The sequence below is a fragment of the Mus musculus genome, chromosome 6 (genome assembly GCF_000001635.26).
Source record: "Mus musculus strain C57BL/6J chromosome 6, GRCm38.p6 C57BL/6J".
Lineage (NCBI taxonomy): Eukaryota > Metazoa > Chordata > Mammalia > Rodentia > Muridae > Mus > Mus musculus.
The window spans coordinates 58,964,218-58,991,950 of record NC_000072.6 but is presented as its reverse complement, the minus strand read 5'-3'; the positions used below and the strand labels follow the sequence as shown (position 1 = coordinate 58,991,950).

General features: G+C 39.9%; 1 protein-coding gene and 1 long non-coding RNA gene across 2 annotated transcripts in view; one reads left to right on the top strand and one right to left on the bottom strand.

Moving 5' to 3' along the window:
* Fam13a (family with sequence similarity 13, member A) overlaps positions 1–27,733 on the top strand; it is a 90,967-nt gene that overhangs the window by 32,552 nt on the left and 30,682 nt on the right. Inside the window, exons 3-8 of the mRNA NM_153574.2 lie at positions 2,166–2,207; positions 4,619–4,795; positions 7,876–8,062; positions 17,844–17,920; positions 18,754–18,796; positions 26,743–26,890. Of these exons, the coding sequence (NP_705802.1) occupies positions 2,166–2,207; positions 4,619–4,795; positions 7,876–8,062; positions 17,844–17,920; positions 18,754–18,796; positions 26,743–26,890 (674 nt within the window). The remainder of the gene's footprint in view (positions 1–2,165; positions 2,208–4,618; positions 4,796–7,875; positions 8,063–17,843; positions 17,921–18,753; positions 18,797–26,742; positions 26,891–27,733) is intronic.
* 8430415O14Rik lies at positions 38–26,752 on the bottom strand. The gene is made up of 4 exons (XR_001785268.2): positions 26,297–26,752; positions 20,085–20,287; positions 1,264–1,323; positions 38–101 (listed from the first exon to the last, which is right to left on the bottom strand). It is a non-coding gene; the product is annotated as an RIKEN cDNA 8430415O14 gene (long non-coding RNA).

The window sequence follows — 27,733 nt, the reverse complement described above, 5'->3', positions numbered from 1 at the left end:
TCTAACTCGCCTATTTAGACAGAAAAGTCAAACTTGCCTCTTTTCTTTTTGTGGCTTTTTTGTTTGTTTGTTTTTCCCTTCATGATTTTCTTCTTCTTACCCTGGGGAAAAAAACAAAAGAACATAACAATACCAGTCTTGGGTTGGAACAGTAGCTCAGTGGAAGGGCACAGCCTAGCACATATCAGACCATTTATTTTATCCAAACACCACAAGACAAACAAGCAACTGCATCCTCTAACAGGCAAAGAGAACAGCACTAAGAACCAAGTATATAGAGAGGGAAAGTAGCCCATCTCCTGGAAGCAGCAGCAGATTGCTTGGCCGGCTGTTTTGGGAATGTTCTTTAGGATTTAGCACATCCGACTCTTTGCTTTCCTAGGTCTCCCCTGGTCATTATTCAGTTCATTCTGGCTCCCCCAACTGAGATTGTGTAACGGTATTGAGGAGCATAGGAGTTAATTATACAGTGTTGGATTTATGGAGGGCTAGCCACAAAACATCCCAAGGCAGACTGCCTGTTCCAGTCCCTGAGAGATGCAGCAAGAGCCTCTTGTTGGCCACAGAGCCTGGGAACCACTGTGAATAACAGGCACTGTGGCCAAAAGGCAAAGGCAAATGCTAAGCCTCACCTCTACATGCAAACCTGCCCCAGTCTATGTGGTAATGAGCTCAGGTTCAGAGCGGCAACCTTCCTAGCTCTGCCTCATCTGTGACTAGCCTCCAGAGCAGTTGTTACACTGCCTAACTTCTTCACTGAAGACAGAAATGACAACACACACCTCACGGGGACACTACAATCTAAGTGAGAAAAATACGAGCAAAAAGTACTTAGCACAGTATCTGAAAACAGTAAGTGCCCAGGGCCTTTACTAATGTATGTGTGTGTTTGTTCTTATTTTCATTTTCTTACTCACAACAGCGTTTCTTTGCACAGTGGAATGGTTTGGTGGTTTTCCCTATTTGTGGGTATCACTTAGAACTTCACCTCAACTGATGAAAACTACCTGGGGATGAAATATAATTACTGACTCCCTCTAGTGTAAGGACTTCCACCTACTCTGGTGGTGAGGGTGGTGGCAGTGGTGGTGATTGTGGTTGTGATTGTGACTGTGATTGTGATTGTGATGGTAAGGGGTAGAATCCTCCAAGACATGGATCCTGCCATGAAGGCACTGAAATTACAGTGGAGCAGAGGCCAGCAGATGATTCGGAAGCACTACATGCATGTGCTGAGATGACACCAGATGAATTAGCATTTACGTTTGTTGAAGTGTCGCCACTGAGTGATCTTTTAGACACCTTCATCTTCTTCCTGTGATTCTGCAAAGTAGGAAGAAAAAAAAGGAAAGGCTGTTTTATTAAAACTAGCTTAATACACTTAAAAATCTGCTCAATGTTTAACTTCCTTTTTAGGCACAGGAAGTTAAATCTTGACTAAGCATGGAATTGGGCATGGCGAGTTGTGAGAAAGTAGTGACAGATAATTTTTGATAGCCGAGCCCAGACCCTCACCTGGGTTTGTGAGCATGGAGCTTCTCTAGGTAGAAGGAAGCTCTGACAGGTGCACATCAGGGCATGGAATATGTTTTAATTATCCTAAAAGAGTCGGGCTTTTTTAGAAAATAGAAGAAGTTTATATACATTCAGCCAAAGGTACTAAACCACTTGTTAACAATGAGCTGTCACTTGAGAATTTCCATCTTGAATGTTGGGAGGAAAATGCGCTGTGGAAAACTCAAGTTGGAAATGGCTATGTAGGAAGTTGTGCTGTTCCTTGGTCTCTGTCCCCTCCGGTCCCTGCTGACCTCCATGAGTTCTGAGCAGATTTAGAAACATGCCTGTGCTTGCAGGGCTTGGACAACAGGTGGTAGAAAAGACAATCGGCAGCCATCGCACTAGCATGGCAAAGGAAGGAGAAGGCCACCAGGCCTGGCTGCACCACCAGCCTTAGAGCTAGAAGCTGTTTTCTAAGGTCAGTGTTTAAAGAAGTAAACAAGCCCCTCTATGTGCTACACAGTGGAAGTACTCCTGTCATGGTGGCGATCATCAAGGATGACATGGGACCTGGCTCATTCTTCCATACAGGCATCCCTTCAGATGATGGTTCATCATCTCTGACCCCTCAGCCAACCTGATTTTCTCTCTCTCTGCTCTTTTTACAGTGCTCATGTATCCCAAGTCAGCAATGTTTCAACAACTGGAGAGTAAGTCCTTTGTCTTTATATTGAACAATATTTTATGCCTTTTCCCATTTATTAATAAAAAAAGCAAATTCTAATGTTGTGTTGAATTGGAAGATTAAGATAATATACAACCAGTGATCTTTAAGCTGCTCATATCCAGAAAGTAGGCATGTCTGTCATTATACACAATCCCCCTTCCCCATTTGAAACCACCAACTAGATTCTTTGTTAGTCTTGCTGTGTGTATTAGATTAGCCTTAGTTTACTCTGTACTCCAGACTGGCCTTTAATTCGCAATTTTCCTGCCTATGCCCCAGTGCTAGGGTAACAGGTGTATTTTCCACTATGCCTGGCACTACTAGCTTTTTGTTTATTTTAATAAAAGCCATGTCAGGGTTAGTTAATGTTTGCAAAGCTGACTCTGTTCCCTGGAGGCATCTTGCCATGGGAAAAAAAATAAGTAAAGGCTAAAGCATTAACCATGACTTTCCTTCCCACTTCGTTCGTTTATTGAGGACCTACAGTGTACCACACACAGTGTTGAGTGTGTGATATTGAATGAGCCTTGGCTCTACCTTCATGGCTATTTTGCAGTCCTTTTAATTTTGTTGTTATAGGGATGTAGAAAAGAAAGCAAAGGCCTGGTAGCACCGAGTCCTTTCTCCTCACAGCCGTGGCTGTCCTGGGTTACTTATATCTGGCACATGCTTTCTTCCCTCAGAGGCTTCCAGGTACATGCAGGCTAAGCACAGCCCTGTTTTGTGCCCTGCCCTGGTCTGGGACTTCTACACTTGCTTGTCTCTCTGACCACATTGTGCTTTCTTATTTGGGCGCTTGACTTTCTGTTCCTGAGATAGCCCTTGGCTGGGCCCTGCCCAGCCAGCACTTTCATGTTTTGGTTCATTCCTTCTAGGAATCACTTCCTGGCTCACTACCAGACAGCACACTGCCACACTGTTCCCTCTGCCCTGTTCTATGGAAGTACAAACTCTGCTAACACAGGATCTTTTCTGTCATGTTTGTGGTTATCTCCCTGGTGCCATGAAACTTGTATTAGGCACTATCTGGGTATTTTTCACTTCACTAGATGAATCTGACCAAAAGCCTTTCTGTCTCCCCTACTGTTTTCTTCTTCTTCTGAGATACTGGAAACCTTTTCATAGCATCTTCCCTGGGCAATAATCAAATGTTAGGGACCAGGAAGGTGTGGTCTGGAGGAAAGAACATAAAGAAGAAGAAGCGGGATCTCAAATGATGGAGTTGGGATCTTTCTGTTAGTTGAGGAAGCAAACAAGGCAGAACTAACGTTCCTTGGCTTCATCAGATGTAAAGATTCCAGAACTGAACCAAGATGGGCATGTTCTCACCTTGTTGTGTCTGATAATCTTTCTTCATGTAGTTGGTAACACTGTAATTGCTCAGTATTTGATGCTAATATATTTACATTCTCCTACACCAGTTAGTCAATAGGGACACAGAAAACAGAAGTCACAGTGAACACCTCAATTAGGTTATGCTTGCCCCTTGTCTTCAAATAATTTTTATAAAATATCTTAATAAAATTAAGAAACATTTAGTCAAACTGTGCCTATCTGGAAAACTTTAAGTTGAAGTTTGGAAGGACTATTTGATGAAACGAGGGCTGGTGATATCATAAGATTGTAAGTTTGAGACTTGCCTGCTCTATGTAGCAAAACTGTCTCAAAATATAACAAACAAAAACCATGTTATTTAAAGAAAGTTACTCTTTTCTAGATACTTTTTAAAAAGTGTGAATCTTTTCCAAGTAAAGAAAAGCCTGCTTTGATGAGTATAAATTAAGAAATTTCCATTCAGAATTAAACTGAATGGCAGTTGATTACTTAGATATACTGAAAGGCTCTGCCACTGTAAACTGGCACATTTGTGAGAGTCAGGTAGAGGAGTGTCAATGGGCAAAGTGATATAATTTGGATTTGACATTTTAGTTCAAAACATACCACTAAGTTAATGAAGCAATCAAGATTACCAATGATTGCCCTTAAAATAAACCCACATTCAGAAGTATCTGTTTCCCACTATTTAGTAATACATTAGCAAAGGCCGAATGGTATGTTGATCTAAAAATATTTGTATATTGCATTTTTTTAAAAAATGACTTAAATTAGAGCAGTTTATTTGTCTTGCTTTGTAAATTTATTAAAATTACTTAAAGACAAGGGGAAAGTATAGCCTAAGTGAAGTGGTGACTGTGACTTTCATTTTCTATGTCCCAATCCAGAGAATGTAAATATGTTAGCATCAAATACAGAACAACCTACAGTGTTATCTACTACACAAGGAAAGATTATCAGACACCACAAGGCAAGAACATGCCCATGTTGGCACTGTTTTCGCCCGTTGTGCTTAGTAACTTTGATTGCTTCATTAACTTGTTATTTGTTTTTAACTAGACTCTTAGAAAGAACCATCAGGTCAGCAGTAGAAGAGCATCTTTTTGATGTCAGCAACGCTGGAGACCAAAGTTCAGAGGACTCAGAACCCGGACCATCTTCAGCATCTTCTATACCCACCAGGCAGCGAGGGCATCAATTTAAGAAGCAGGATGATGTCTGGCATGGTTGCGACAAGTAAGATATCATAAATTATTACTAAAATCTCTATTGAGATTCTCTGTTTAAAGTCAGTCAGTATACTACAGTTATAACTGCTCCTCTCGTTTCAGTATCTAGATTAAAACTCCTAAGTTTTCATTATGATCATTCTTAACTTAGCGGGCATTCAGACACTCCTATATGACTTACTATCTTAGTTAGGGTTTCCATGGTTGTGAAGAAACACCATGACCAAGCAACTCTTATAAAGGACAATGTTTAATTGGGGCTGGCTTATGGGTTCAGAGGTTTAGTCCATTATTATCATGGCAGGAAGCATGGCAGTATTTAGTTAGTGATGGTGCTGGAAGAGCTGAGACTTCTACATCTTGTTCTGAACCAATCAGGAGAATACTGGCAACTACAGGCAGCTGAACAGGGCTTCTCCAACATCCAGAACATACTCAGTGTCTTCTCTGAGCTTTTTGAGCAAAGTTATTTATTTCTCATGGTCCCCGAGCTACAGTTTTTACCTGGCCCAACTTTGACCTCAGCCTGTAGTCTTTGCTGGCAGAGTCTATACCCTGCCTGGGTGTCCTGATGCTTTCGCTCACCTGTGCTGTCCCTTTTCCCAAAATGTTCTTTGCCTGTCTCTAACCTTTGCTTTGCATGTTTTCTAGCTGCTGATTCTTCCAGTACCTCCACTACAATCGCAGGACTTTTTTGCCTTCCTCCTCTTTGTAATGACTTCAGAATGAGTGGTCCTCTGAGATTTCCCCAGTGGAGCCATTAGTATTTTATAAATCACGAGGACAACAAGGTTCATCATTATAGCCTGTAGGACATGTATTATTTCTAAAGTTTAGTTATAACTGATTAAATCAATTTCGCTTTGATTTTCTAAAAAAAAAAAAAAAAAGAGAACAATTAATCTAGACTTTGTGCTATTTTAATCCCATATTTTAACCTTGTGGAGCAAAGTGTTTTAAGGATATACATTTGCTTTATTATGTTGCTTTGCACATCACTACTCACAGCTGACAATTAGTCACTGTCCCCAGCCAGTGATGGTCTGATTGTAGATGAAGTTTTACTGAGGCTGTTGTGAGCTTTTATATAAGTAACACTGAGCATAAATAAAGACTATGAATTATTCATTTTCATGAAATTGATTACTGTTTGTCAAATTTACAAGAAAACAATCAAACTCAAATAGTTGGTTGCAATAATAAAAGCATAAATGTTTAAAGAGTATATTTAGTATATAAAATGTTTCAGTCTGATTTATTTGCTTAAAGTATCTGATGGCTATCAGGTAAATAGTATATGCATTTTTATTTCTATCTTATTATTTTTCTTCATAGCAAGGTATCATTTTTAAGTGGAAATAGTTTAAACCTTCCTAAACAAAATGACCTGGGAATTTAATACAAATGTTTGTTATATAAATATTACTTTAAAAGCCTGCTGTAAAGTGAAAAGGAAAGCATGCTCAGCTACGAGAATAATAAATATGACTATTATTAGAATATAATGTATACATGAAAAGGGAAGACAGAAATACAGTGTGGTGATTGGCGGGGGGTGGGGGGAAACCTAGAAAAAGATCTAAGTAATTAAAAGAAAAGTCCCAGAGCTCTAAGTCCAGGTGAGATTTAAATCATGCTAAATATGAATGCAATGTGTTTTGTTTCTGGGAAAGGAGTGGGTTTCTGTGCTCCACACCCTCACTGTGCCCATGACTGAGATGCTGCGTAGGCAATAACGAAAGAGAAAAATCTGCCTCTGGACACCTGGTACGCATGAGCACAGCTCTGCTGCCATCTTGCTGCCTATTGACGTCAGCAGCTTATTCTGCTTAGTTGTTCTTTGTTCCGTATGTTCCAAATGACATAAATGAGCATTTCCATTTGATTCGTGTGTGTGTGTGTGTGTGTGTGTGTGTGTGTGTGTGTGTGTGTACGTGCGTGTGTTCTTCAGCTTCTGTCTTAGTCTGCTTGGCTCCCACAACAAAATATATAGAAGACTGTCTTAAACAACAGTGTTTGTTCATTCACCAATCTAGGGGCTGGCAGGTCCAAGACAAAGGTGCAGACAGAGCAGGTTTCAGTCAAGACCACTGTCCTGGGCCTGCACATGGCTATCTTCTCACTGTCCTAACATGGCCTGTCTTCTGTGCAAGCTTTCCTGACGTCCATTACATGGACAGAGCTCACACTGGATGTCTGAAATGCTTCTGAGGAGCCTTTCTCTCACTATGGGCATATTAGGTATCAGAACATTGACACAGAAATAGTGAGGGGACACAGATGAGTCTTATCAAGCATAAGGCCTCCACTAAAAATTATAATTGAAATGTAGTAGCTTTGGAAAATATGCAGGGTAAGAAGACAGAATTTGAGGAATAAATCATATTTTAGATTTACAACCAAACTCCTGCAACAATCCACGTAAGACATTGCATGAGTGTGACACCTGTATGCTAGACCCTGTCACTTCCCCTCTTCACTTAGCTTGTCCTTAAGGTGTTTATGGTAAATTTATATAAATCTTCACACAATATAAACACACACACACACATATATATTCCATTCTAGAAATGACCAAATGATACAGCACCAAAAATATCTACAAATAGTAAAACTTTAGAAATAGGATGATTTTAATTCATAATTTTCTTTCTAATATGGTCTAAATATATAAATTTATTGCAGAATAAATATTTAATGCTGTCTTTCACTGGGGGATGTGGTTGAGCTGACAATAAAATATGGTATCTCTTCTTAATTGTTAAAATCATTTATTCTCAGATACAGTTTTCGGGTTCGGGAGTTACACTAACTCAGCTACGGTGTGAGACTCTCAATCATTTCTTATTTATCAAGCCATAGTTTTGTGTTGGCAGTTTAATTTGATCCATGATATGGATGAAACTTTGCTAAGTCAGTTCTGTGAAAATGTCGTAGAGTTTAAAATAGTAATGTTTTGAAAATACAAATGAATTAAAGTCCATGATTATGACATTCCTGTGTGTAAGACATGGTACAGTGACTATATTAAAAAGTTCTGCCTTTATACTTTAAAGTAAGATTAAGCTGTTTACTTTTTCATCCCAGGGAGCTTATCAACAAGGAGAATATCCCCTCTGGCTTCAGCGGCTGTGCTGAGTGCATCTTGAACAGCCAGGAAGCAGAAAGATTCCAGGACGATATTTGTGACTACGTTGGGGAAAGAAGCAAACCCAAGCGTCAGAAATCCAGTTCCAGGCTTGCCAAGCTCAGTGACAACCACGATGGGGCCCTGGTAAGTGAGGTTTCAGTAAGTTCTTTACTTCAGCCCATAAAGAAATATCTCTTTTCCTTAGTGTAGAAAAAATGGAGTGTCACAAAGTTATAGGAGTTCTGAGAAAGACGACTGGCCCGGAAAGTGCTGGAGTTTGTATTTGTTTTTAATGGATGTAGTGATGAAGGCAGAGAACTGTGACAGACATTTTGCCCAAAGAGCAAGAGACAACACTTTGGTGTTGCTTAAACTGGTTTTTTAATATAATTTTAAAGCATTTTTACATTTTTGTAAATAAAATTTTTATAACATGCAGTCCCTTTCATTTACCTATCTTAATTATTCCTGCCCATATGAAGCTTAAACTGGATGAACACAGAGCAAGACAGAGGAAGGTAGACGGAGAGGCCTCTGTGCTGTTCTAGGAAAACTTTTCATGTTTGGTGGTACTCATGTAGTACTCTCCTCCAAATTAATCAAAAGCAAAAACATGTTAACAGTCAGCATAGTTGCCCCATCCCAGAACTGTGAGACCTCAACTTGATATCTAAGTTTTTGCATTTCTTTCAGCCAGTCACAATATTTATATAGCTATTTAATATTCATCTTCCTGTTTTACTTATGCTACAGCTTCTCTGAAAAGTGAAATGCAAAATCTGCCTTCTAATTCTTTTTGCTGTTCTTATTTTTAGTAAAACAAAAGTTAAGCCGGGCGTGGTGGCGCACGCCTTTAATCCCAGCACTCGTGAGGCAGAGGCAGGCGGATTTCTGAGTTCGAGGCCAGCCTAGTCTACAAAGTGAGTTCCAGGACAGCCAGGACTACACAGAGAAACCCTGTCTCAAAAACACCAAAAAAAAAAAAAATTAAAGATAACAACCCTGAGGATAAATGGATAACAGAACTAGAGCCTGCAGTAGAAAGGGAAATGGAGTGAGTGTCTGTCTGGAGTACAGATTCTCTAGTCTCCTATGTCACTCAGATGTTTTACAGATTCATGCTGGGTGTCTGTACATTTATTCAAACTATAGTCTGGCTCTTTTCCCATTGTTAATTTCTTTATGTACTTATAAAATATCTACATTTTCTCCTAAATAAAAGATGTGCACTACAAACTAGAAAGTTATGTCTGACAGTGTTCTCAAAGAGTCAGGTCACGATGACTATATTTTAAAATCAGTGTTTTATTTCTTTGTAAAACTGTATGTGTGTATGTATGTGTGTGTGAGAGAGAGAGACAGAGACAGAGACAGAGACAGACAGACAGATAGACAGACAGAATGAGACAGTGTGTGTATGAGAGAGCATAGGAGAGAGGGAGAGAAAGAACTCACAGAGAAAGATAGAAACAGAGACAGAGACAGAGACAAACAAGGCATTTAACCCAGTCATGTGTATCACTACTGACCTACATCTTTAGCCCCTGAAGAGTAATAATAAGATAAAATAACACCATTAACTCTTTATTTGATCCATGATTTGCTTATCTGCCAGAGAGGTTCATGGTGATTAAAAGTCTGAAGCTTGGCTTTATAGCTTGGAAAGAATACACTTCTTAGTTAAAATCCTGTTTTTAAAAGCATGAGTTAACCCCTCAACTTTCCCACAGAGAATACTGCTGTGAAGTTTCTAGATGTTAACTATAAAGAGAAGTGGAAAGGAACATTCATTTCTTAAAATACATGTCTGAACTTCCTTTGAAAACATTTCAGAGGGAGACTCCTTGTTCTAATTCATTTTTGGTACGTGAAAGAATTCACCACTCCCTAGTCACCAGCTTCTGCATCCAAGGACTGCATATCACATTAACACAAATATGCTCAGTGTGCTTTGTTGCAATTAATAATTTAATTTATTCTGCCAGCATACTTGGCAGGTAAACTTGCTCCTCCACAAAGTGATGGTATTCTCAAAGACCTTTGACTTTGTGTGTGTGTGTTCTGTGAATTTTAAAGTTTTATTTGTATTATTTTAATTATGAGTAGATGTGTGTTTCCAAGTGTAGGTATGTGCATATGGGCTCAGGTGCCTGTGGAAGCCTGATGCTTTGGATAACCCAGGAGACAGAGCTTCTAATGGTTGTCAGCTGCCTGGTGTGGCTGCTAGGATTTGAACTTGGGTCCTCTGGAAGAGCAGCAAATGCTCTTAACTACCTAGAAATCTATTTTTCTGAGAGCCAAAATCCTGATATTAGGAATTTTGGAGGCCAGGGCATACAATTACAGTACCAGCTGAACAAGGATCTCCCCTTAGACTATTTTGAGATAATGTTCAGACATGGATCTCAAGAAATGAGTGTTCCTTTCCACTGCTCTTCACATACTCAAAACACTGTTCCCAGTGTGAGAAAACTGATGGTTTAAACTCACGGGGATTTTTTTAAGGTCTTAAAACTTAAAGCATATTCTTTCTAAGCTAGAAAGCCAAGTCTCAGACTTTGAAAAATCATAAATCTCTTTGGCAGTGGTGAGAAAGGCCTCCCTGCGAATGTGACTTTGCTTATAAAATCCAGAGGCAATAGAACAGGGCACCTAAGTGAAACTGCAGGCACAAAGACCCCCAGCCAACCATTTATCTGGGAAGGTCTGAGGAATTATGGAGAGCCCGTTATAGTAAAAGGATCTCAGATTGAGAGGCCGTGGGTTGGGGAAGCACAGTAACTGGATTCTCAAACATCATCTGCAGAATTGCCTTTACCCTGTGTAAGAGGAGAAGCCCCAGGAATGTCCTTTGCAAGGATGTGAACTACTTCAATTTTGTGTTACTGCAAAATTGAACATGACACACATGATCAAGGGCAGAAGTCAGATCGGCAGTGAGCAACTCTAGCCATAATCTTGGTCCTTGATGAGAGCTTAAACTAAGATGATACCAAAGGCCTTGCTGGAAATTGGCACTGCTGATTTATGAGGAGAAGACATAACTTTGGGAAATGATATTTTAGCTTCCATTCAGGGTATGATAAGATTAGGTGCCCTGTTAGATATGGCAGAGGAGCTATCAAAGAGATAATTGCATATCTTGACCTGTTCAGGCAAACTATCTTAGCTAGAGACTTGTGTGACAGTCATCAGAATTAGAGATACTTAAGGAGGCGTAACTACATTTAAACAGTGGGAAAATATGCCCATTAAATAAGCTTAATAACCAGCAGCCAGAATGTAGAGAAAAATGAGCAAGTTTGGTGTCTTACGAACCAGGTACCTGAGTGTCTTAAGGAGACAAGAGTCAGAGGTCTTAAGAGGCCAAGAAAGGAAGGAATCTGACCATCTGAATTTGCAAAGTGAAGCTCACTGTTGACCCTAAGAAGAGGAACAAACACTGGTAGAAACTTAAGCCCTTCTCAAGAGAGAATGGGAGGAGATTAACTATATAGAGTAAGCACCCAATCGGCCAAAGAGGAGGATCCAGTATAGAACTCTCCAGGCCCTCACAGGCTGGTTGTCCATACTGTAGGAGTGCCTGCGGCTTTTTCTTTTGCCTGTCTAGGATGTGAGGACACAGAGCTCATCAGGGTCCAGGGTACAGAGGCAGTGAGCTGCAAAGCAGCGTTAGGTTGCTGGCCTCCAGCTCCATATCACCCCCAGGGATCCTTTCCCTGCCCTCCTTGGCTGTAGCTCTATCTGTACCCTTGGTTTCTTTCAAGAGAAAAGATAACCCCTGCTTTGTTTAAAGAGCCAAGATAGAAAACTTCAATTTAACTGTTTCCCTTGCTCTAATCTAAAAATAATTCTAAATCTCTAACCATCCCATTTTTTTACCTGACTCAATGATAAGTGATTGTTTTAGTTTGTTTTTCAATTCTAAGGTTATCCTGTAAGGCAAACCACACACACACACACACACACACACACACACACACACACACACACACACACACACACCTCCTTTGGAACAATCAGTTTCCTAAACCTCTTCACCCCCCCTCCCCCACTGCACATGGATAGCATGAATACAAGCAATCTCTTAGACACACGGTTTTCATAAACTCATCTCTATAGGCCTAGAAAAAAATCTCTTTATTCCCCCAAAAGTTTCTTTCTAGAACACAGCCTGACCGTGTGAGAAGAGAGCCACACTGAGGCTGACTTATGTATCTTCCTTCTAACCTTGGGATTGAAAAAGGAAAAACAAACTAGTAAACAAGTAAAAACACAAAAAACTAGTGTGCTAACTCTCTCCTCATAAACCTATCATGGATAATTAGAAGCCAGTAAGCTAAGAAATAAGTGATACCTGGATGTGGGTTCAGTAAGATACAATGTAAGTATTAGAAATTATGATTAAGAAAACTGATACAATCTGAAGCCTTGATAATTGTGTTTGAAGTACTTTATAATTCTAATCCTTCCAGCAGTTAGGAGACTGTTATTAACTATCTTCATTTTAAGTACAAAGGCATGAAGCATAGGTGATTGAATACCTTTGACACAAGTAAGTAAGCTATGGTGTGTGTGTGTGTGTGTGTGTGTGTGTGTGTGTGTGTGTGTGTGTCTGTAATCCATTCCTAGGAAAAACACTGAAAGAAAAAAATTGTTTACCCCAAATATTTACCCGAAAGTGACTGTATAATGTAATTACTAGAAATAATTGTTACTCTAACAAATAACAAATAACTGTTATTTTCTCAATACATTCTATTAGGATATATAATTCTATAGTATACACTATGATGAAACTATAAAGCAAAAGACAAGATCAAGTAGATCCCATCTCTGTGAACAGCTTCCACCTAATGTCTGAAATCTCAGCTGAGGTTCCCAAGAGGAGAATGGGTCTTGCAGTTCTTATATCTTGATTCAGCTTTAGCTTCATCGCTATATAGCAAGGCAGGTGAGAAGGGTATTAAAGCTCTATACTAAAGCACTTGACTCTGGTGTGTAAGGTGGAAAGTCCAATTCCCAGCACTACTAAAGCAAATAGCCACAATGTAGGTATGTCGTGCAGCTTTAGTTATTACTTATGTAAAAGAAAGATATTAATATCTCTTTTGGCTTTTTGAGAGCTAAATGCAGATAAATGTGCTAAAAACTATAGGTAAAAGTGAGCACAGTAAAGGGTTTTGCTTCAAAGTGTCCCCTGCATTCTGATGCCCAGTCTGTCTCTTTGGTTTCAATTCAAACACTTCAGCCATCTATACTTGTTTACCACGGTCCTTTACCTATCCAGCCCTGTAGTCAAACTTTACACATACTTTTCTTCAGAAACCCAGTGTTCTATGTTATGAACTGGCCCTTTAAGACCCCTCTGCTGTGACCTACTATGTCCTGTGTTTGATGAATGTCTTTTCGTCTCTTGTCCTTGGCAGTGGTCTCTCCTTGCCCTCTTCTCGGTGGCTGTGTACTGCTCTGTTTCAACCTCACTGCCTCACCTTTCTAAGTCATACTTAATACATACATAAGTGTTACCCACATTTTTGACACCTCTCTATCAGACCTTTACTTATGAACACCAAGTCTAAGGTTTAGGCTGTTTAGGCTGTTTCTACAGATGATTTCCACATCAGCATTTGACAAATGCTGTCTCCATGTGCTTCACGTAGCACTAGAGTCAACATGTGAGAACCCATTCTTCTTGTGCTGTGATCTTTTTTGACCTTGAGGTGTCCTGATCTAATCCTATTGTGTACTCCTTAGTTCTTCTAAGCCCTTTCCTTTTCCTTAGCTTCCAGCCTTCTTCCAACTTTCTAATTGTCAAATCTAGTTTATTATATTGAAAATATCTTGATTCCTGGACCAGCAATATGACTTTGAGGGAAAGAAAGGTGTCTGCTGCCAAGCTTGACTATCTTAGTTCTGGGACCTACCTAGTAGAAGTAAAGAACTGACTAAGACATTGACCTTCACGTACATATACATCTTGGCAAGCTTATGCCTCATCTCATACACACCTGTGCATGTAAAAATTAAAAGTCATTTAAAAATAAACCTTTGACAACCTTTCCCCTTTATCTTGCCTCTGTATCACTGATAGCCTTTTCTAATCAGTTTGGAGTCATAACAGTAAGCTAGCCTATCTGCACACTTCCAGTCTGTCCCTGCTGGACTATTTCCTCTGCTGCAGCAAAATGAATCACCCACCAATACAGGGCTTTCAAACTTGATCTCAAGCACAGCATAATTCAGCAAGATATCCTGTCCAAACTACAGAGCGGTTGTTTTCTATGCAGTGCCACATGTGAAAACAGCTACCTCCGTGAAACACTCACATAGTCAAGTTGCCAGCACGCACTGCTATGGGTAGCGAGGACATAAATAGTGACCAAGACAGGTACACACTTCTGCCTATCTGATGTCTGCATTTTTCGAGGATGAGCCAGGAGATAAGTAAGTACAATCAGACGCAAAACTTACCAACTATTCCTGAGTCATTTACACTCACAAATAAGCAAGTAAACACACATTCAATCTTTGTTTAAGGATGACCTATTCTATGCTCAATTCCATGAATTATTTTTAAAAGGCTTCACCAATAGATAAGCATGGTGGCACATTCCAGTAATGCCTATAGTCCCAGTATCTGGGAGTCTGATGTAGGAAAACCTTGACACTGTCTAGGAGAGGGGATGCAGAGGTGAGAGAAAGCATTGACCATGCTCACAGAGGCAAGAAACGTCCTTACAAACATGCCTCCTGATAAGCATTAAGCTCACTTAGTCAACTTACACACATATAGAATATCTACTATACTAAATATGTGCCTAAGTTACAGTCTACTCCTGTAATTAATATAAAGGTTAATTAATGTCAGATACTGTGGGAAAAGTGGGTTAAGTCCACTACCTTTTATGGATATTTTCAATTTAGATACAATTATAAATATAACCTTGAGTCTAGATGAACAAATGTCTTGATGCAACTAGCTTTGGAGCAGAAATTATTTTAAATCCCCTTCTGCCCAATGTTGGCATTGAAAACTAGACACAAACCCTATTTGACCACAGACTGAAGCACTTATACATGGGAGGAAAATGACTTTGTCTTCAAAAGCTGTTCATGCTGACAGAACTTTTTAGAGGACAGGTCAGAAGGCCTCCTTTGAAAAAACATGTCACCCTGAAGGTCGGGGCAATGCTGCCAGTCAAAACAAGTCTATGGTTCTAACCTTGAGTTAAAGAAATGAGACTGTAATGTGGCCTCATTAGCAAAGGATCAGTGGCAGGTTGAAATCTTTTTGTCACTCTTATATACTTTATGTTTTATTGCTTAAAATATATCACCTAGGGACAGCAGGATAGGTTAATAGGTATACATGAACTGGCATCCTGACTGATCCCTGAATCTCAAAAGATGGTGGGAGAAATAGAATTATCCTTCGAATTCACTCTTATGCATGAATACATACACCCTTGTGTACACACACACACACACACACACACACAGAGAGAGACAGAACTACTGATACCACAATGAATTTCCATGAAGAGCTCACTAGCTCTCCATCCCCATCTTTTGCTTCCAGTCATGAAGAAGCGATATGCCTAGTAACAGCTAATATCCTGCCTCTCTACTGCTGAGATGTGAGAAGAGATGCGTGTGGCTTGCAGGCCTGACTAGTGAGATATACGATTTGCTTCCTCTACCTGAGAGTTGGAATGAAGAAGAAAACTCCCAGGGCATGCCTAGAGCTTTGTGATGAAGATGGCAGCTATTATGTGCTCCTGTGTATCTCCCTCTCCCTCTCTGTCTACCTCTCTCCATCTCTCTGTCTGTCTCTGTCTCTTTTTCTTTCTGTCTCTCCATCCCTCTCTCTCCTTCTCTCTCTGTCTCTGCCTCTCTCTCTCTCTCTCTCTCTCTCTCTCTCTCTCTCTCTCTCTCTCTCTCTCTCTCCCTCTCTCTCTCTCTCTCTCATTATTTTCTTTGAGTGATTGAGTTTGGACTCCATGTTATACCCTAAAAAGGCAGCAGATCCCTACAGTGTAGCATATTGATAACTCACACTGAGCTATCCTGGACACCAATAACAGAGCAACAAACGTGACCACTGATCTTGCCATCAACACTTTCATAGTATGCCTGGCCTAAATACACTTTGTCACAGTGTTTATACCTTTGTTTCTACCATAGGCTCTGAGTAGGAAAGTTAAACATTAATTGCCAAGACACAGAATTCAGAAGCCAGTGCATTCTTTCTGTGCTCAATGGTACACAAACAGAAGGAATCTTAGATTTGTATATAAACATGGCAAGTTTTGTGGAAAAGTCAGAACTTACTAGCTGTTTTTCAGATGAAAGGTAAGCTGTAGGTCAAATACAAGGGTAGCACCGAGTAGAACCTGCCCACATTTCTTGTGATGTGGCCTTGATTCTTTATCTTTTAAAAAAAATGTAGTGTTGGGTTGTATTTTGGTGTTTTCTCCATCTCCCTTCTTTCTTTTGCCCTCGACCCCTGTAGCCTCCTTTGCACTTTAATGTCACATGAGACCTTTGCCAACCCCCACTTTCTTCACACTCCTTGTTCTCCTTTTGTGGTTTTCTGTCTGCCTTCAACATCTGTACTTACTCCCCTAACTCCTTACTAATTACACACATATATTAAAAGTTAAGAGTCCATGTATGGAAAAAAAGGTCTCATGTGACATCAAAGTGCAAAGGAGGGGTTGAAGGCAAAAGAAAGGAGGGAGATGGAGAAAACACCAAAATACAACCCAATACCACTTTTTTTGTTTTGTTTTTGTTGTTGTTGTTGTTGTTGTTGTTTTAGATTAAGAATTAAGTCCACATCACAAGAAATCTGGGCAGGTTCTTCTCGGTACCACCCTTGTATTTGATCATTTGTGTCTTTCTGGGACCAGGGCACTTCATTTAATATAATCTTTCCAGTTCTGTCCATTTTCCTGCAAATTTCATGATTTTGTTTTTGTTAATGGCTGACTAAAATTCCACTGTGTATATTCATTCTGTATCCATTCTTCTGTTGATGGACATCTATGCTGACTTCATTCTCTTGTAGCACTGAATAGTACATCAGTAAACATGAATGTGCAGGTCTCTCTGTGGTAGGATACAGAGTACTTTGGGTATATGCGCAGTATTAATATAACTTAGTTATATAATCATTCTATTTTTAATTCTTTGAGAAGCTTCCCAACTGATTTCCATTGTGGGTACACTAGCTTACACTGCCCCCAATAACAGATCAGCAGTGCACAGAACACTTCCTTTTCTTTCCTTATGCAGGAAAATGAATCCAGGGCCTTGCTTAGGCTAGGCAGGTGTTCTACCGCTGTACTACACTACAGCCCATAAGATAGACTTTGGACCAAATTGATTTATAATCAGACCATTCTTCTCATCATTGCCTATTGTTTACTCAAGGTCATATTAGCAACATATTCCACAGTGGTAATAAATTAAGCTGGGTGTGAGGGCACACAGCTGTAACCTAGCACTCTCCAGATGCAGGCATGGGAATCACCTCAAGGTCGTCCTCCATCACATGAGACAACAACAAAGACCAAAATGAAAAAATAGAGAATGAGCAGCAACTGAGAGATTAGATTGAAGATCACCCCTTCTTTGTATTTCCCAATCACTCTGGTTTTCTGGCAATCTGAGTTTTGTGCATTAGCCATACATGACTTTTTAGCTAGTGTGGGTGTTACAGTTGTCTGGTTCCATGATGTCAGTTGTGTTTGTTAAAGGGATGATAGGGCTCAATATACCTTTATGCCAGTAGTCATCATTTTAACCATCAGAAGTGCTCTATTTACAGCACCTGATGTGTCTCTTTTAAAGAAAGGGGAATATGCTGTTGACCTGTTCTTTCCTCGCCTCATAACAACCAACATTTGTTCTCTTACAGAGCATGGAAAGTCTCAGTTCCATGCAATCTCAAGAAACACTGGAACCTGAAGCTGCTGAACCGTTATCTTCTGAGAGGTAATTTGAGAATTTTCTCCTCACTCTATTTTTCAAGGGCATGAAAGATTTCCTTAACTAAATGCAGTGTGAGTTATAGGAACTAAAACAAATAGGGGAAAGAAAGGATTGTGTATAGCCAGAAGTATTTATTGTAAGGAGAGTATTTGGGGTACAGACTCTATTACTATGGCAAATAATTATATCCACATGTGGTTTTCTTATGTTTTTTACATGCATTCATTTTGATATAATATTTTTACTATTTGAAAATTTTATAAAATCTATTTTGATCATATTCAACCTCTCTCCTCCAACTTCTCCAGATCCACCCTACTTCCTACCCATCCAACTTCATGTTCACCCTTTTAAAAGGGACATACAAACCCAAGTGTGTTGTCTAAATAGTCTTGGGTGTGGAAACTACCATGGAGTGTGGATCACATCCTTAAATAAAGATGACTCTTCTCCTACCAACTATTAAATGCCAAAAGCTCCTCAACTAGTGTTGGGACTCATGCCCCAAACCTCTCAAAGCTGGGATTTTATCTGGCTTGAGTGTGTGCAGATCACAGCTGCTATCAGTCCACATGTGTTGCTATACCTAATATATTAGTGAATTTCCTGGGTTCTTTACTACATTTTTAATTTTCTGTTCTATTTTTTTAATTTTATAAGAATTGGAAATTGGAAATGTAAATGAGGAAAATACCTAATAAAAATATTAAAAAAAAAAGAATTTGATTCAGAGATACTCTGACCAAATCTTAAAATAAATAAAATTATAATATGAATGGATAAAAGAGATTATAAAATAGATGGATGAGTTATGTATTTGTTTTTGTTGTTGATAGCAAAGAAATTGAAAGAGGCGGTAGAGACACTCAGCATTGTGAGGTGAGTATCTAACAAAAGCACAACCAGTGGTCAGACTTTGCCCTTGTTCTTGAGTGTGCTTGGGAAATGGTACCAGCCTGTTGATAAGAGCCAGTGAGGTAACTGAAAGGACTGTGATTAGAAAGGAGGGTAGATTTATATTACCCCTTGTAAAGATAAATTGTATAAGCATAGTGATACTTCTCTGGGTTTTCCATTAAAAAGTGAAGTCACTAGTTTGCTCTTTCTACAACTTGATACATCTTTTAAGTGTAGGAAATGTAAGTAGTGAGTTTGAACTCCCCTGTTACAAGGATTGCCTTTTCAAATTAACATAAATTCAGATTGAGCTACTCGATAGAGTTCCTTTTTCTTTAGATTAAATGAAAAACTCACCTCCCCAGCAGCTGTATATCTAAGTTTCACTCCCCTTCCTGCCTTTGTGTATGGCATCTTGGCACCATGTTGATTCAAGTACTCATTTCCTCTTGGTCCTGTTTCTGGTTCAGCTTAGTGTCTGAACTTTAAATTTATTTATGTATATCTCATCTTCTACTTCTAAATGCTTCCAGCTCCAGTGTCAATTTCAGTATGTTTCTGGGAAGAATTAGTGTTTTACTCTAAATACTTTTAAATGTAGATATATTAATATAGAGAGAAGTGTCTTTGTAGATGAGTAGTTCTTAAAACTTGCTGAGTACTGACCTGACTTACTAATGGAGTTATTTAATAATGCCTCTTAAATTGTCTTACAAATGTTCTATTCTCAGATCATTTACTGACAGTCAGAATCACTGCCCCCAGAGAGCATTGAGTATAGCAGATTAGGAATCTAAACACTCTACTAGGTAGAAGTGAACGGCGTGGCTGAGTGGCCCAGGGTGTATATAGCATGTAGAAAGTCTTAGATGTGATCTCGACCAGTGAAAACACAAGGAATTGGAAAATTTGAGAACTTTCTCTTTAGAAAAGTATATACTCACACAAAACAATTGCAAATTAATGAAAACCTCCCCACTAATGCTGTAGCTTTCTTATATTTCTTCTGTTTGATTCTTGTCGTGTATATTTCACCAACCTAGACAAAGAGCTGGACATGGTGTCTTGTGCCTGGAACCCCAGCACCCAGGAGGCTAAGGGACCAAGAATAACAGTCTAGCTACATAGCAAGACTCTGTCTCCCCTCAAAAGTCCTGGGTGGTTGTTTTTCCCTCTTTCTTCTTTTTCTTCTTTTCTTTCTCTTTTCTCTTTTTCTTTCTTTCTTTTTTTTTTTCTTCAAGCTTCTGCCTCTGAGATAATTCCTTCATACCTTATTTACAACTCAAGTGTCTTTCCTTCTATAGGACCAAAGCAACATGCTAGGCTGCTGGACTTCTTTTGTCTCTTAGCGAGACCTCTTAGGGTGCATATTTCTTCTTTTCTATGCCATCTTCCTTGGCTTGCAGAAGGCCCTTTGACATCAGACATAAGCTTAAATCTTGCCAGCCTCTTGGACACGTCTTCTCGTCTTTTCTGGGATAGAGTAGAACAGTGGTGTCAATGAACTTCATGAGAGTAAATCATAATCCCCAATGGCACTCAAACTCACAGTGGCCTCCCTGTGTCTCTGGTTCACAGCACAGTCATTGGGACAGATCTTAAATTCTCATCCTGAGTGCCAGGTCCACTTCTTATATGTGCTACCTATATGTAGCACCAGTCAGCAACCAGCTCACTGTTAGCATTCACTCTTAAGAAATACCACCATCATGACCACTTCAGTTAGGAATTAGATGGTAAATTAAAATCAAGGACAAATTCTGACTGTTACCCTTTATCATAGTTGTGCCAATGGAGAAAAAGATACCACTTCACAGGGTTGGGATTGCATCTATTTTGAGGGACTATCTTTATTAATATTCATTAAAGAAAAGGAGATTTGTTTTCAATTTTTAACATACTCTCCCTTATTTCAGTATGATTTTGTTATTTTAAAATATCAATTGGCTGCTTAAAATGTACGTCGTGCCAACACCTGTTTTGAAAATGATTGTAACCCTGCACCTTCATTGCATGTCTTTATTTATTTTTTTTTTATTTTAAAAAGATGGTCTCTTTTTAAAGAGAGTACCTACCTGGGAGTCCAGGTAGGTACAGTTCACCAAAAGTTACACATTTTTTTCTTCTGAGTTTTTTTTTAAGATTTGTTTATTTTATATATATGAGTACACTCTCACTGTCTTCAGACACAGCAGGAGAGGGTATCAGATCCCATCACAGATGGTTGTGAGCCACCATGTGGTTACTGAGCCACCATGTGGTTACTCAGAACCTCTAGAAGAGTAGTCAATGCTCTTAACCACTGAGCCATCTCTCCAGCCCTCTTCTGAGGTTTGAATTAAAATTTATTTAATGACACACAATGAAAAAAGTTCAAAGTCACTTCAAAATGTCACAACGAAAAGTAGCATTCCTTGTGGTAGGCCATGGAGAGATTGGCACTTTAATAAAAATATCTTTCCTGAGCTGTATGAACGGGGGTGACTTAAGAAAAAGGTAGCATGTGTTTTCTAGCACATGAAGCCTAGAGTGTTCGTTCATTCTTTCTGAAACTCATTTAGAATCTCAAGTCCCCAGAAGAGAGAGCATCTTTACCACTCAGGTGCCCCCCTTCTAAACTGCATGACTGAAAATACGGTTTCAGGCTTGTGCTTATGATGAAAGTACCCTACACTTTGATCCTCTGTAAGCTCAGCATTTTTCTTTAAAGGTTTACTTTTATTGTTTTAATTATACACATGCATATGAGGATTTGCATGTGAGTCTAGATGCCCAGTGGAGGCCACAGATAATCAGATCTCCCTACAGATGTAATTACAGGCACTTGTGCACTGTCTGATGTGAGTGCTGGAAACTGAACGTGGGTCCTCTGTAAGAGTAGGAAGCACTCTAAATGAATGAGCCGTCTCTTCAGCCCCAAGCCAAGGAATTTTATATTGTGAAAATATGTTTCACTTCATATAAAGTCTAGACTATTCAAACAATAAACTTACGAATCTTTTTGCCATGGAAGTAAATCAAACAAGAATTATTAACTGTATGGAAGAGCATTGAATTACCAGAGAGAAATTATTTTATTTCAGAATTCTAAGGCAGGGAAGTGTTAAATTCTTTCAAGATATTTTTATGTTCTTTATGCCTTCTAAGCACACCAATTAAGAGTGATTAGAAGCATACCTTTGATAACAAACAGGACATTCATCATAAAAGCCTATTTGCCTTTTTTCTCATCCTGCTTTAAAAAAAAGTAATTAAATAAAAGAAGGAAAAGAAAAACGAGGAGAAGGGGAGACGTTAAGGCTTGCCATATAAAACTGAGAGTTGATTGTCCCACAATCTCAGGTACAAGCTCTCAATGACCCTGAAAAACAGGACTGTCCTGCTCAAATGCTCTACTGGAGCTTGTGCACACTTGAACCTTGGGGCTGTGTTATGTCTACTCTCCTTTATTATCAGGCCAAACAGTAAATGTTGGTGCTTTCCTGCGACTTCAATTAATACTGGTTTTTCCTGGGCAAGCTGCATTGTCTAGTGGCCTCAAGTCTTGTCATTCCTTATTCTAAATCCTCAGCCACTTACCTGAATTCTGTATAGGGACTGGCTCATGAACTCATCTAACACCCAAAACTGGGGACAGAACAGAGAAAAACAAGCTCAGCTGGACGGGTGTGAGTCTCGACAATGATGAGACTAAGAGACTGGAAGTTAGTAAGGTAAATGGCTTGAACCTACATGTTGAATGTCACCTGAGGCCCAGGTGGGACAAGGTGCCTCCAGCACTCAGACATTCAGTTTCTCTTCCACCCAGAATCCTATACCATAAGCATTTATGAAATCTATTGCCCAGAGCATGATGTGTGCTCAATAAACCTTTGCGGAAGGAAAGGGGAAGGGAGTAGATGTAGACACAGAAACCTACGTACTCTTACTGTGGACAATCTGCTGTATTTGTTTTTGATTTGTACCTTACAACAAGCTTAAGATGTCTCAATCCAGTATTAGAAAAAAAGAGAAGCTAATGCTCAAAGAGGCTGATCCACAGGTCTTGACAAAGCAAATCTGCTCTTAAACTCAGGTTTCTCCCTCCAGAACCCACCCTCACCTGCCTATTATACACGAGTCATCCATTATTCCAATAAGCAAAGATTCTTTGCATTATCACATAGAGCAGCATTTTGACAGAGGTTCCTTGTGTTCCACGTCATAGCATAAAAGATTTCTGAGGTGAAAATTGTGCAATTAATTTACTTTTTGATTGATCTGAAGATACTAGATGTGTAAACAACTAAAGTTTAAACCAAAAAAGTTTCCGTGTGTGAGGCTGCCCTTGACAAGTTAACCTGAATGATCAACGAGAAGAAACAGATAAGCAAATGGGCAGTATTTGCCATGTCTAGAATAAGCATTCCTAGAGAGTGTGGACTGCTTAGTTAGATGCCTCAGCTGTGGTTCTTACAGCCAGGAAGAGCAGTTTGTCTTCTTGAATATGGCTGCAGAGCCTGAGTAGCCACTGAGGAGCGACCTACAATCACTGTCTCCTCCTGTGCAGTAGGCAATTGTGAAATCCAAGTCCAGGAGAGCACACCAGCTTCGTAGACCAATTGGGCCATAAATTAGGGCTCAGGCTGCTAAGATCAGAGGACAAGTAGAACAACAACCTCAGGGATGGCTCAGAGCCCAGCAAGACAGAGCCAAGCTGTGCCTGAGGTCCACTAAAACAGAGCATGCTTGCTGAGCAAGTGTTTCCATGATTGCACACGCTAGATAGGGATAGGAAAGAGGGATGTGTCCACTGTTCCAATAATCAACTTCAGTTAGCCTAGGTTTCACTATGCAGGATGTCCTCCTCTTCAACACCAAATGGTACCCACCCTGGTGGCCTGTCCTTACCGGATTTCAGAAGCAGTGACTGCTTGCTATGCCTAAACCACATGAAAGACAAACAAACAAACAAACAAAAAACCAAGGCCTCATTGAACAAAGCTTCTTCCTTCCTGAAATGGTCTTCCCAATGTCAGCCGATTTCCTCATTTCCTTCACACCTCTGCCTGTGTGTCATTATGAAAAGAAGCCATCCAATCCATGGCCACTCAATATAAAACAAGACACCTCGTCCACTGTCACTAACACCATCTTTCCTTGTTTTCAGTCTCCATAGACCTAGTGTTGGTTTTATTTCCAAAATGCTTAATGACTTGTTTATTTTTATTTTATGTGTAAGTGTGTTTTGGCCACACATATGTCTGTGTACTATGTATATGAAGTTCCTGTGGAGGACAGACCCCCTGGAACTGGGGTTACAGACAGTGGGAGTCTCCATATAGATGTGGAGAATAGCACCTGGGTTCTCTTCAAGAGCAACAGTGCTTTTAACCACTGAGCCATCTTTCTAGACCTGGAATTATTTCTTATTAACTGTTTCTATCGTGTAACACTCACAGGACATTTTTATTTTGTCTAACACAACTTTCCTAGTGTCTAAGAAACTGTCTAACCCACATTAGAAAATCATTTCTTGGGTGAACTAATAAACACTTTTCCTCTTTGCATGCCGCATCTTTGACATATAGTGGCCAGCACTATTGTACACTGAACTATGCAGAGCTCAGCTCAGCATATGGGGTCTGGTACTTGCCTCTGCTTCTGGCTCCCTTGTCATCTGCCTTTTTCCTTCTCAATCTGAGCGCTGACCCCTGGAACCTCTTCTCCCACAGTGGCCAGGACGCTCCATGATTTGCTTGCTTTCACCCTGGCCCTCTTCTGCCTGTGCCTATGTGTCAGAACCTCTTCTGCATTCTTCCTATCCATACCTACTGCCTGAGTCAACTGTGACTGCTGATTCATGGCAAGCACATACGTGGCCCTTTGTTCATTTTTTTTTCCTTGATGCATAAACATGTTCCATGTTTTGATGTAACATGTTTTATCTTAAATCCAGTCATACGTGCTCATTTTGGGGACCCAGCATATGACTCATTGGTCTTTACATGGTGCCATATAACAACAGAAGGAATGGTGGCTTCTGCTTGGCTGTCTTTTTTGTGTGTGTGTTGTAGGCCTGCAGGCTTTGATTATCATGTTTTAGACCTTCACAGGAACTTTAAAAGATTGTTGAGAAATACTTATTTACTATATGCATGTCCATCTCTCTGTCTTACACAGTTATAGTCACACAAACCCATACATTCACACAAAAATTTGACCGATTGTCCCTAAAACATCTGAAATCTGAATACCAGGTTGAACCTTTCATCCCTGGTCCACTTAGGCTAAACTCACAGAACCAGTGACTGATGTAATATGACTGCTTTCCAGTAGACAGGTAACAACTTCAGAATATCCTAGAGCATATCAGATATTTACATTATGATTCATAACAGTAGCAAAATTACAGATATGAAGTAGCAACAAAATAATGTTATGGTTGGGGGTCACCACAACATGAGGAACTGTATTAAAGGGTCGCAGCATCAGGAAGGTTGAGAACCACTACCCTAGAGTATAAGACCTTGGTATTTCTTGTAATGTTACTGCTCATTGTGACTGTATTGAAGTATTGTTTTGTTCACCATGTTAAGAACTGCCAGTCTTCATGCTTCACTCAAGAGAAACAGAATAGCACAAAAGCACCAGGAATTCCCTGGGTGATCTCAAAGTGGGTCAGACAGCTACTAAAAGGAGATGGAAGGCTTAAATAGCTCTTTATTTTAAGTATAACATCTCCTACATTAGTGAATTCACTTATGGTTTCCAGATGTTTTTGTTGGTTTTTTTTTTTCTAATTAATGATAGGATAACTAAAAATAAATGTTCATTTACCCCCAGAGAAAATATTTTGTACAGATCTATGCTACATGAAAAGTACATTTTCTAGTAAAAATATTTAAGCACAGTCATTTATGATTTCCTGAACGCTAGAAGAGCTATAACAGCTTAAATTACAATATGCCAAGAGAACAAGTTACAAAGACAATTTTGTTGCAAAAGAATTCATTTAACTGCCATTTTAAACACACACACATACACAAAAGAACTTAGCTTAAATATCTGCATTTTAGGGAAGGTTTTTCCCTTCCATCATTTCCTAGCCAGGTGTGAGTACCACCAATGGCAGAGCCAAATGCAGCTTTAGTATTCAAGGTTAACTGAATAAATAGAAAAACAATGACAACTGCGTATTTTTAGGATAAAATTACACATCCCCAACTTGCCAGCTCTTACTTTTACTCGGAGGGAAGATCATTCTCCCTGTATCCCTGGCTTGTTTTCAGGGTCTGTTTCTCACAGCTAGCTGAGATGAAACACCAAACCCCAGCCATTTGAATTTGCGCAACAATGTTTTAATACCCAGAGAGCGCCTCCATAAATAGTCTGTTCTCCCCACACTCTAGAGAAAACAGCCCCATTTAATCGATCTAAGCCTGAAGGCTCAGAAGACTGTGGTGGCCCCAGCTTCTCCCTTTCCCTTGCAGGAATGTTTACCTAAGCGGCAAAGCCACCGCTTGCCAGACACACCATGTTGCTGCCACAGCCTTAGCAACCGTGGCCAGCTTTTTGTTGTTGTTTACCGTCCGATGGGCCATGCTCCTTTAAGAAACATAAACTCCTTCTCCTTCTTTCCGGTCTTAGTCAGTAATCACTCAAGACCTGTCAGCTGCTTGGAGTTATCTGGAGGAGCAGCCTAAGGAAATCATCTTGCCTCTCCCCTCCAAGAAGAAAAGTTAAAGGCTGGCAGATGGACAGTGGCTATTTGCATGAGAGTAGCCAGATAGTGCCCAGGGGGCATCAAGCCCTGTTTTTTATTTCTGCAGTGGAAATGTTAGCAGCTGTGGCTTGGGAGGTTGCATTTAGAAGGCGTGGATTGATGCAAATGTTTTTGCATTTTGGTGAACAGTAGCTATTAGGGCACACTGTGCTGTTTTTTTCAGAACCCCACGATGAAGATTCAGGAGCATCCCAGTCTATCTGACACCAAACAGCAGAGGAATCAAGATGGTGAAGATCAGCAGGAGAGCTTTGTCCCAGATATGCCCCAGTTGGACCTGACAGCATTGTGCGATGAGAAGACCTGGGAAGGTAGGTGATCATCTGCAATCTGGGTTTTGCATTGCAAAAGCATATATGAATAAGTATATACAAGGTTTGTGACCACATGCCTGTGCAGATCGGAGTATGAGCCATGCATGCAGAAGAAACTGGGTTTCTATTAATAATAATTTTTAAAAAGACAAAATCCCTTACCAGGCATAGGAACATGCTGTTTAGTGTTGCCAAGGGTAGTTGCAATACAAGAAAGGAAAATATGCAGGCTCTTTGTCCTGGTGTCACCTTGCAGTATATTTTTAAGCCACCAAGAGTGCTGCCCTGATTGTGGTACACTCCAGAAAATCAGCCACCCACCATCTCACCCACTACCCTCATGCCTTAGCTAGCCCCTGCTACCCACCAGCCACACTCCACTACATTATTCACTTCCTGAAGTATACATTCCAAGTTTTTAAGAAAGATATTCTTCTTTGCTTCTCTTCTATCTTTTAATGTATACATTTTTTTAAAAATCTGGTTAACACATCATTGGGAACATTGATTGAAAGCAGTTCTTTGCTGAAGACCTCTGACATGGTTTTAGCTTGTTCTTTTCTAGAGCCTTCTGATGAAGACATCAGAAATTTACTCTGATATCTGAAGAAGTGAGCTTTCTCTCAACTATATCAAGGGAGGGTTCAAGCTGCCTCCTCTATCCCTCTGTCTACACTCAAATCTGTGTCACTGTTCTAGTGTGTGCCTGAAGGCCATAGAGAGAAATGGGCTCCTGGCTTTAGTAAGGCAGCCGAATGCCCATAATGACTTAACAGAGTCACAACTAGGAAAAGCAGCCCTGCTTGTGTGGGTATGCCCTGTCCCAATCCTTGCCCACTC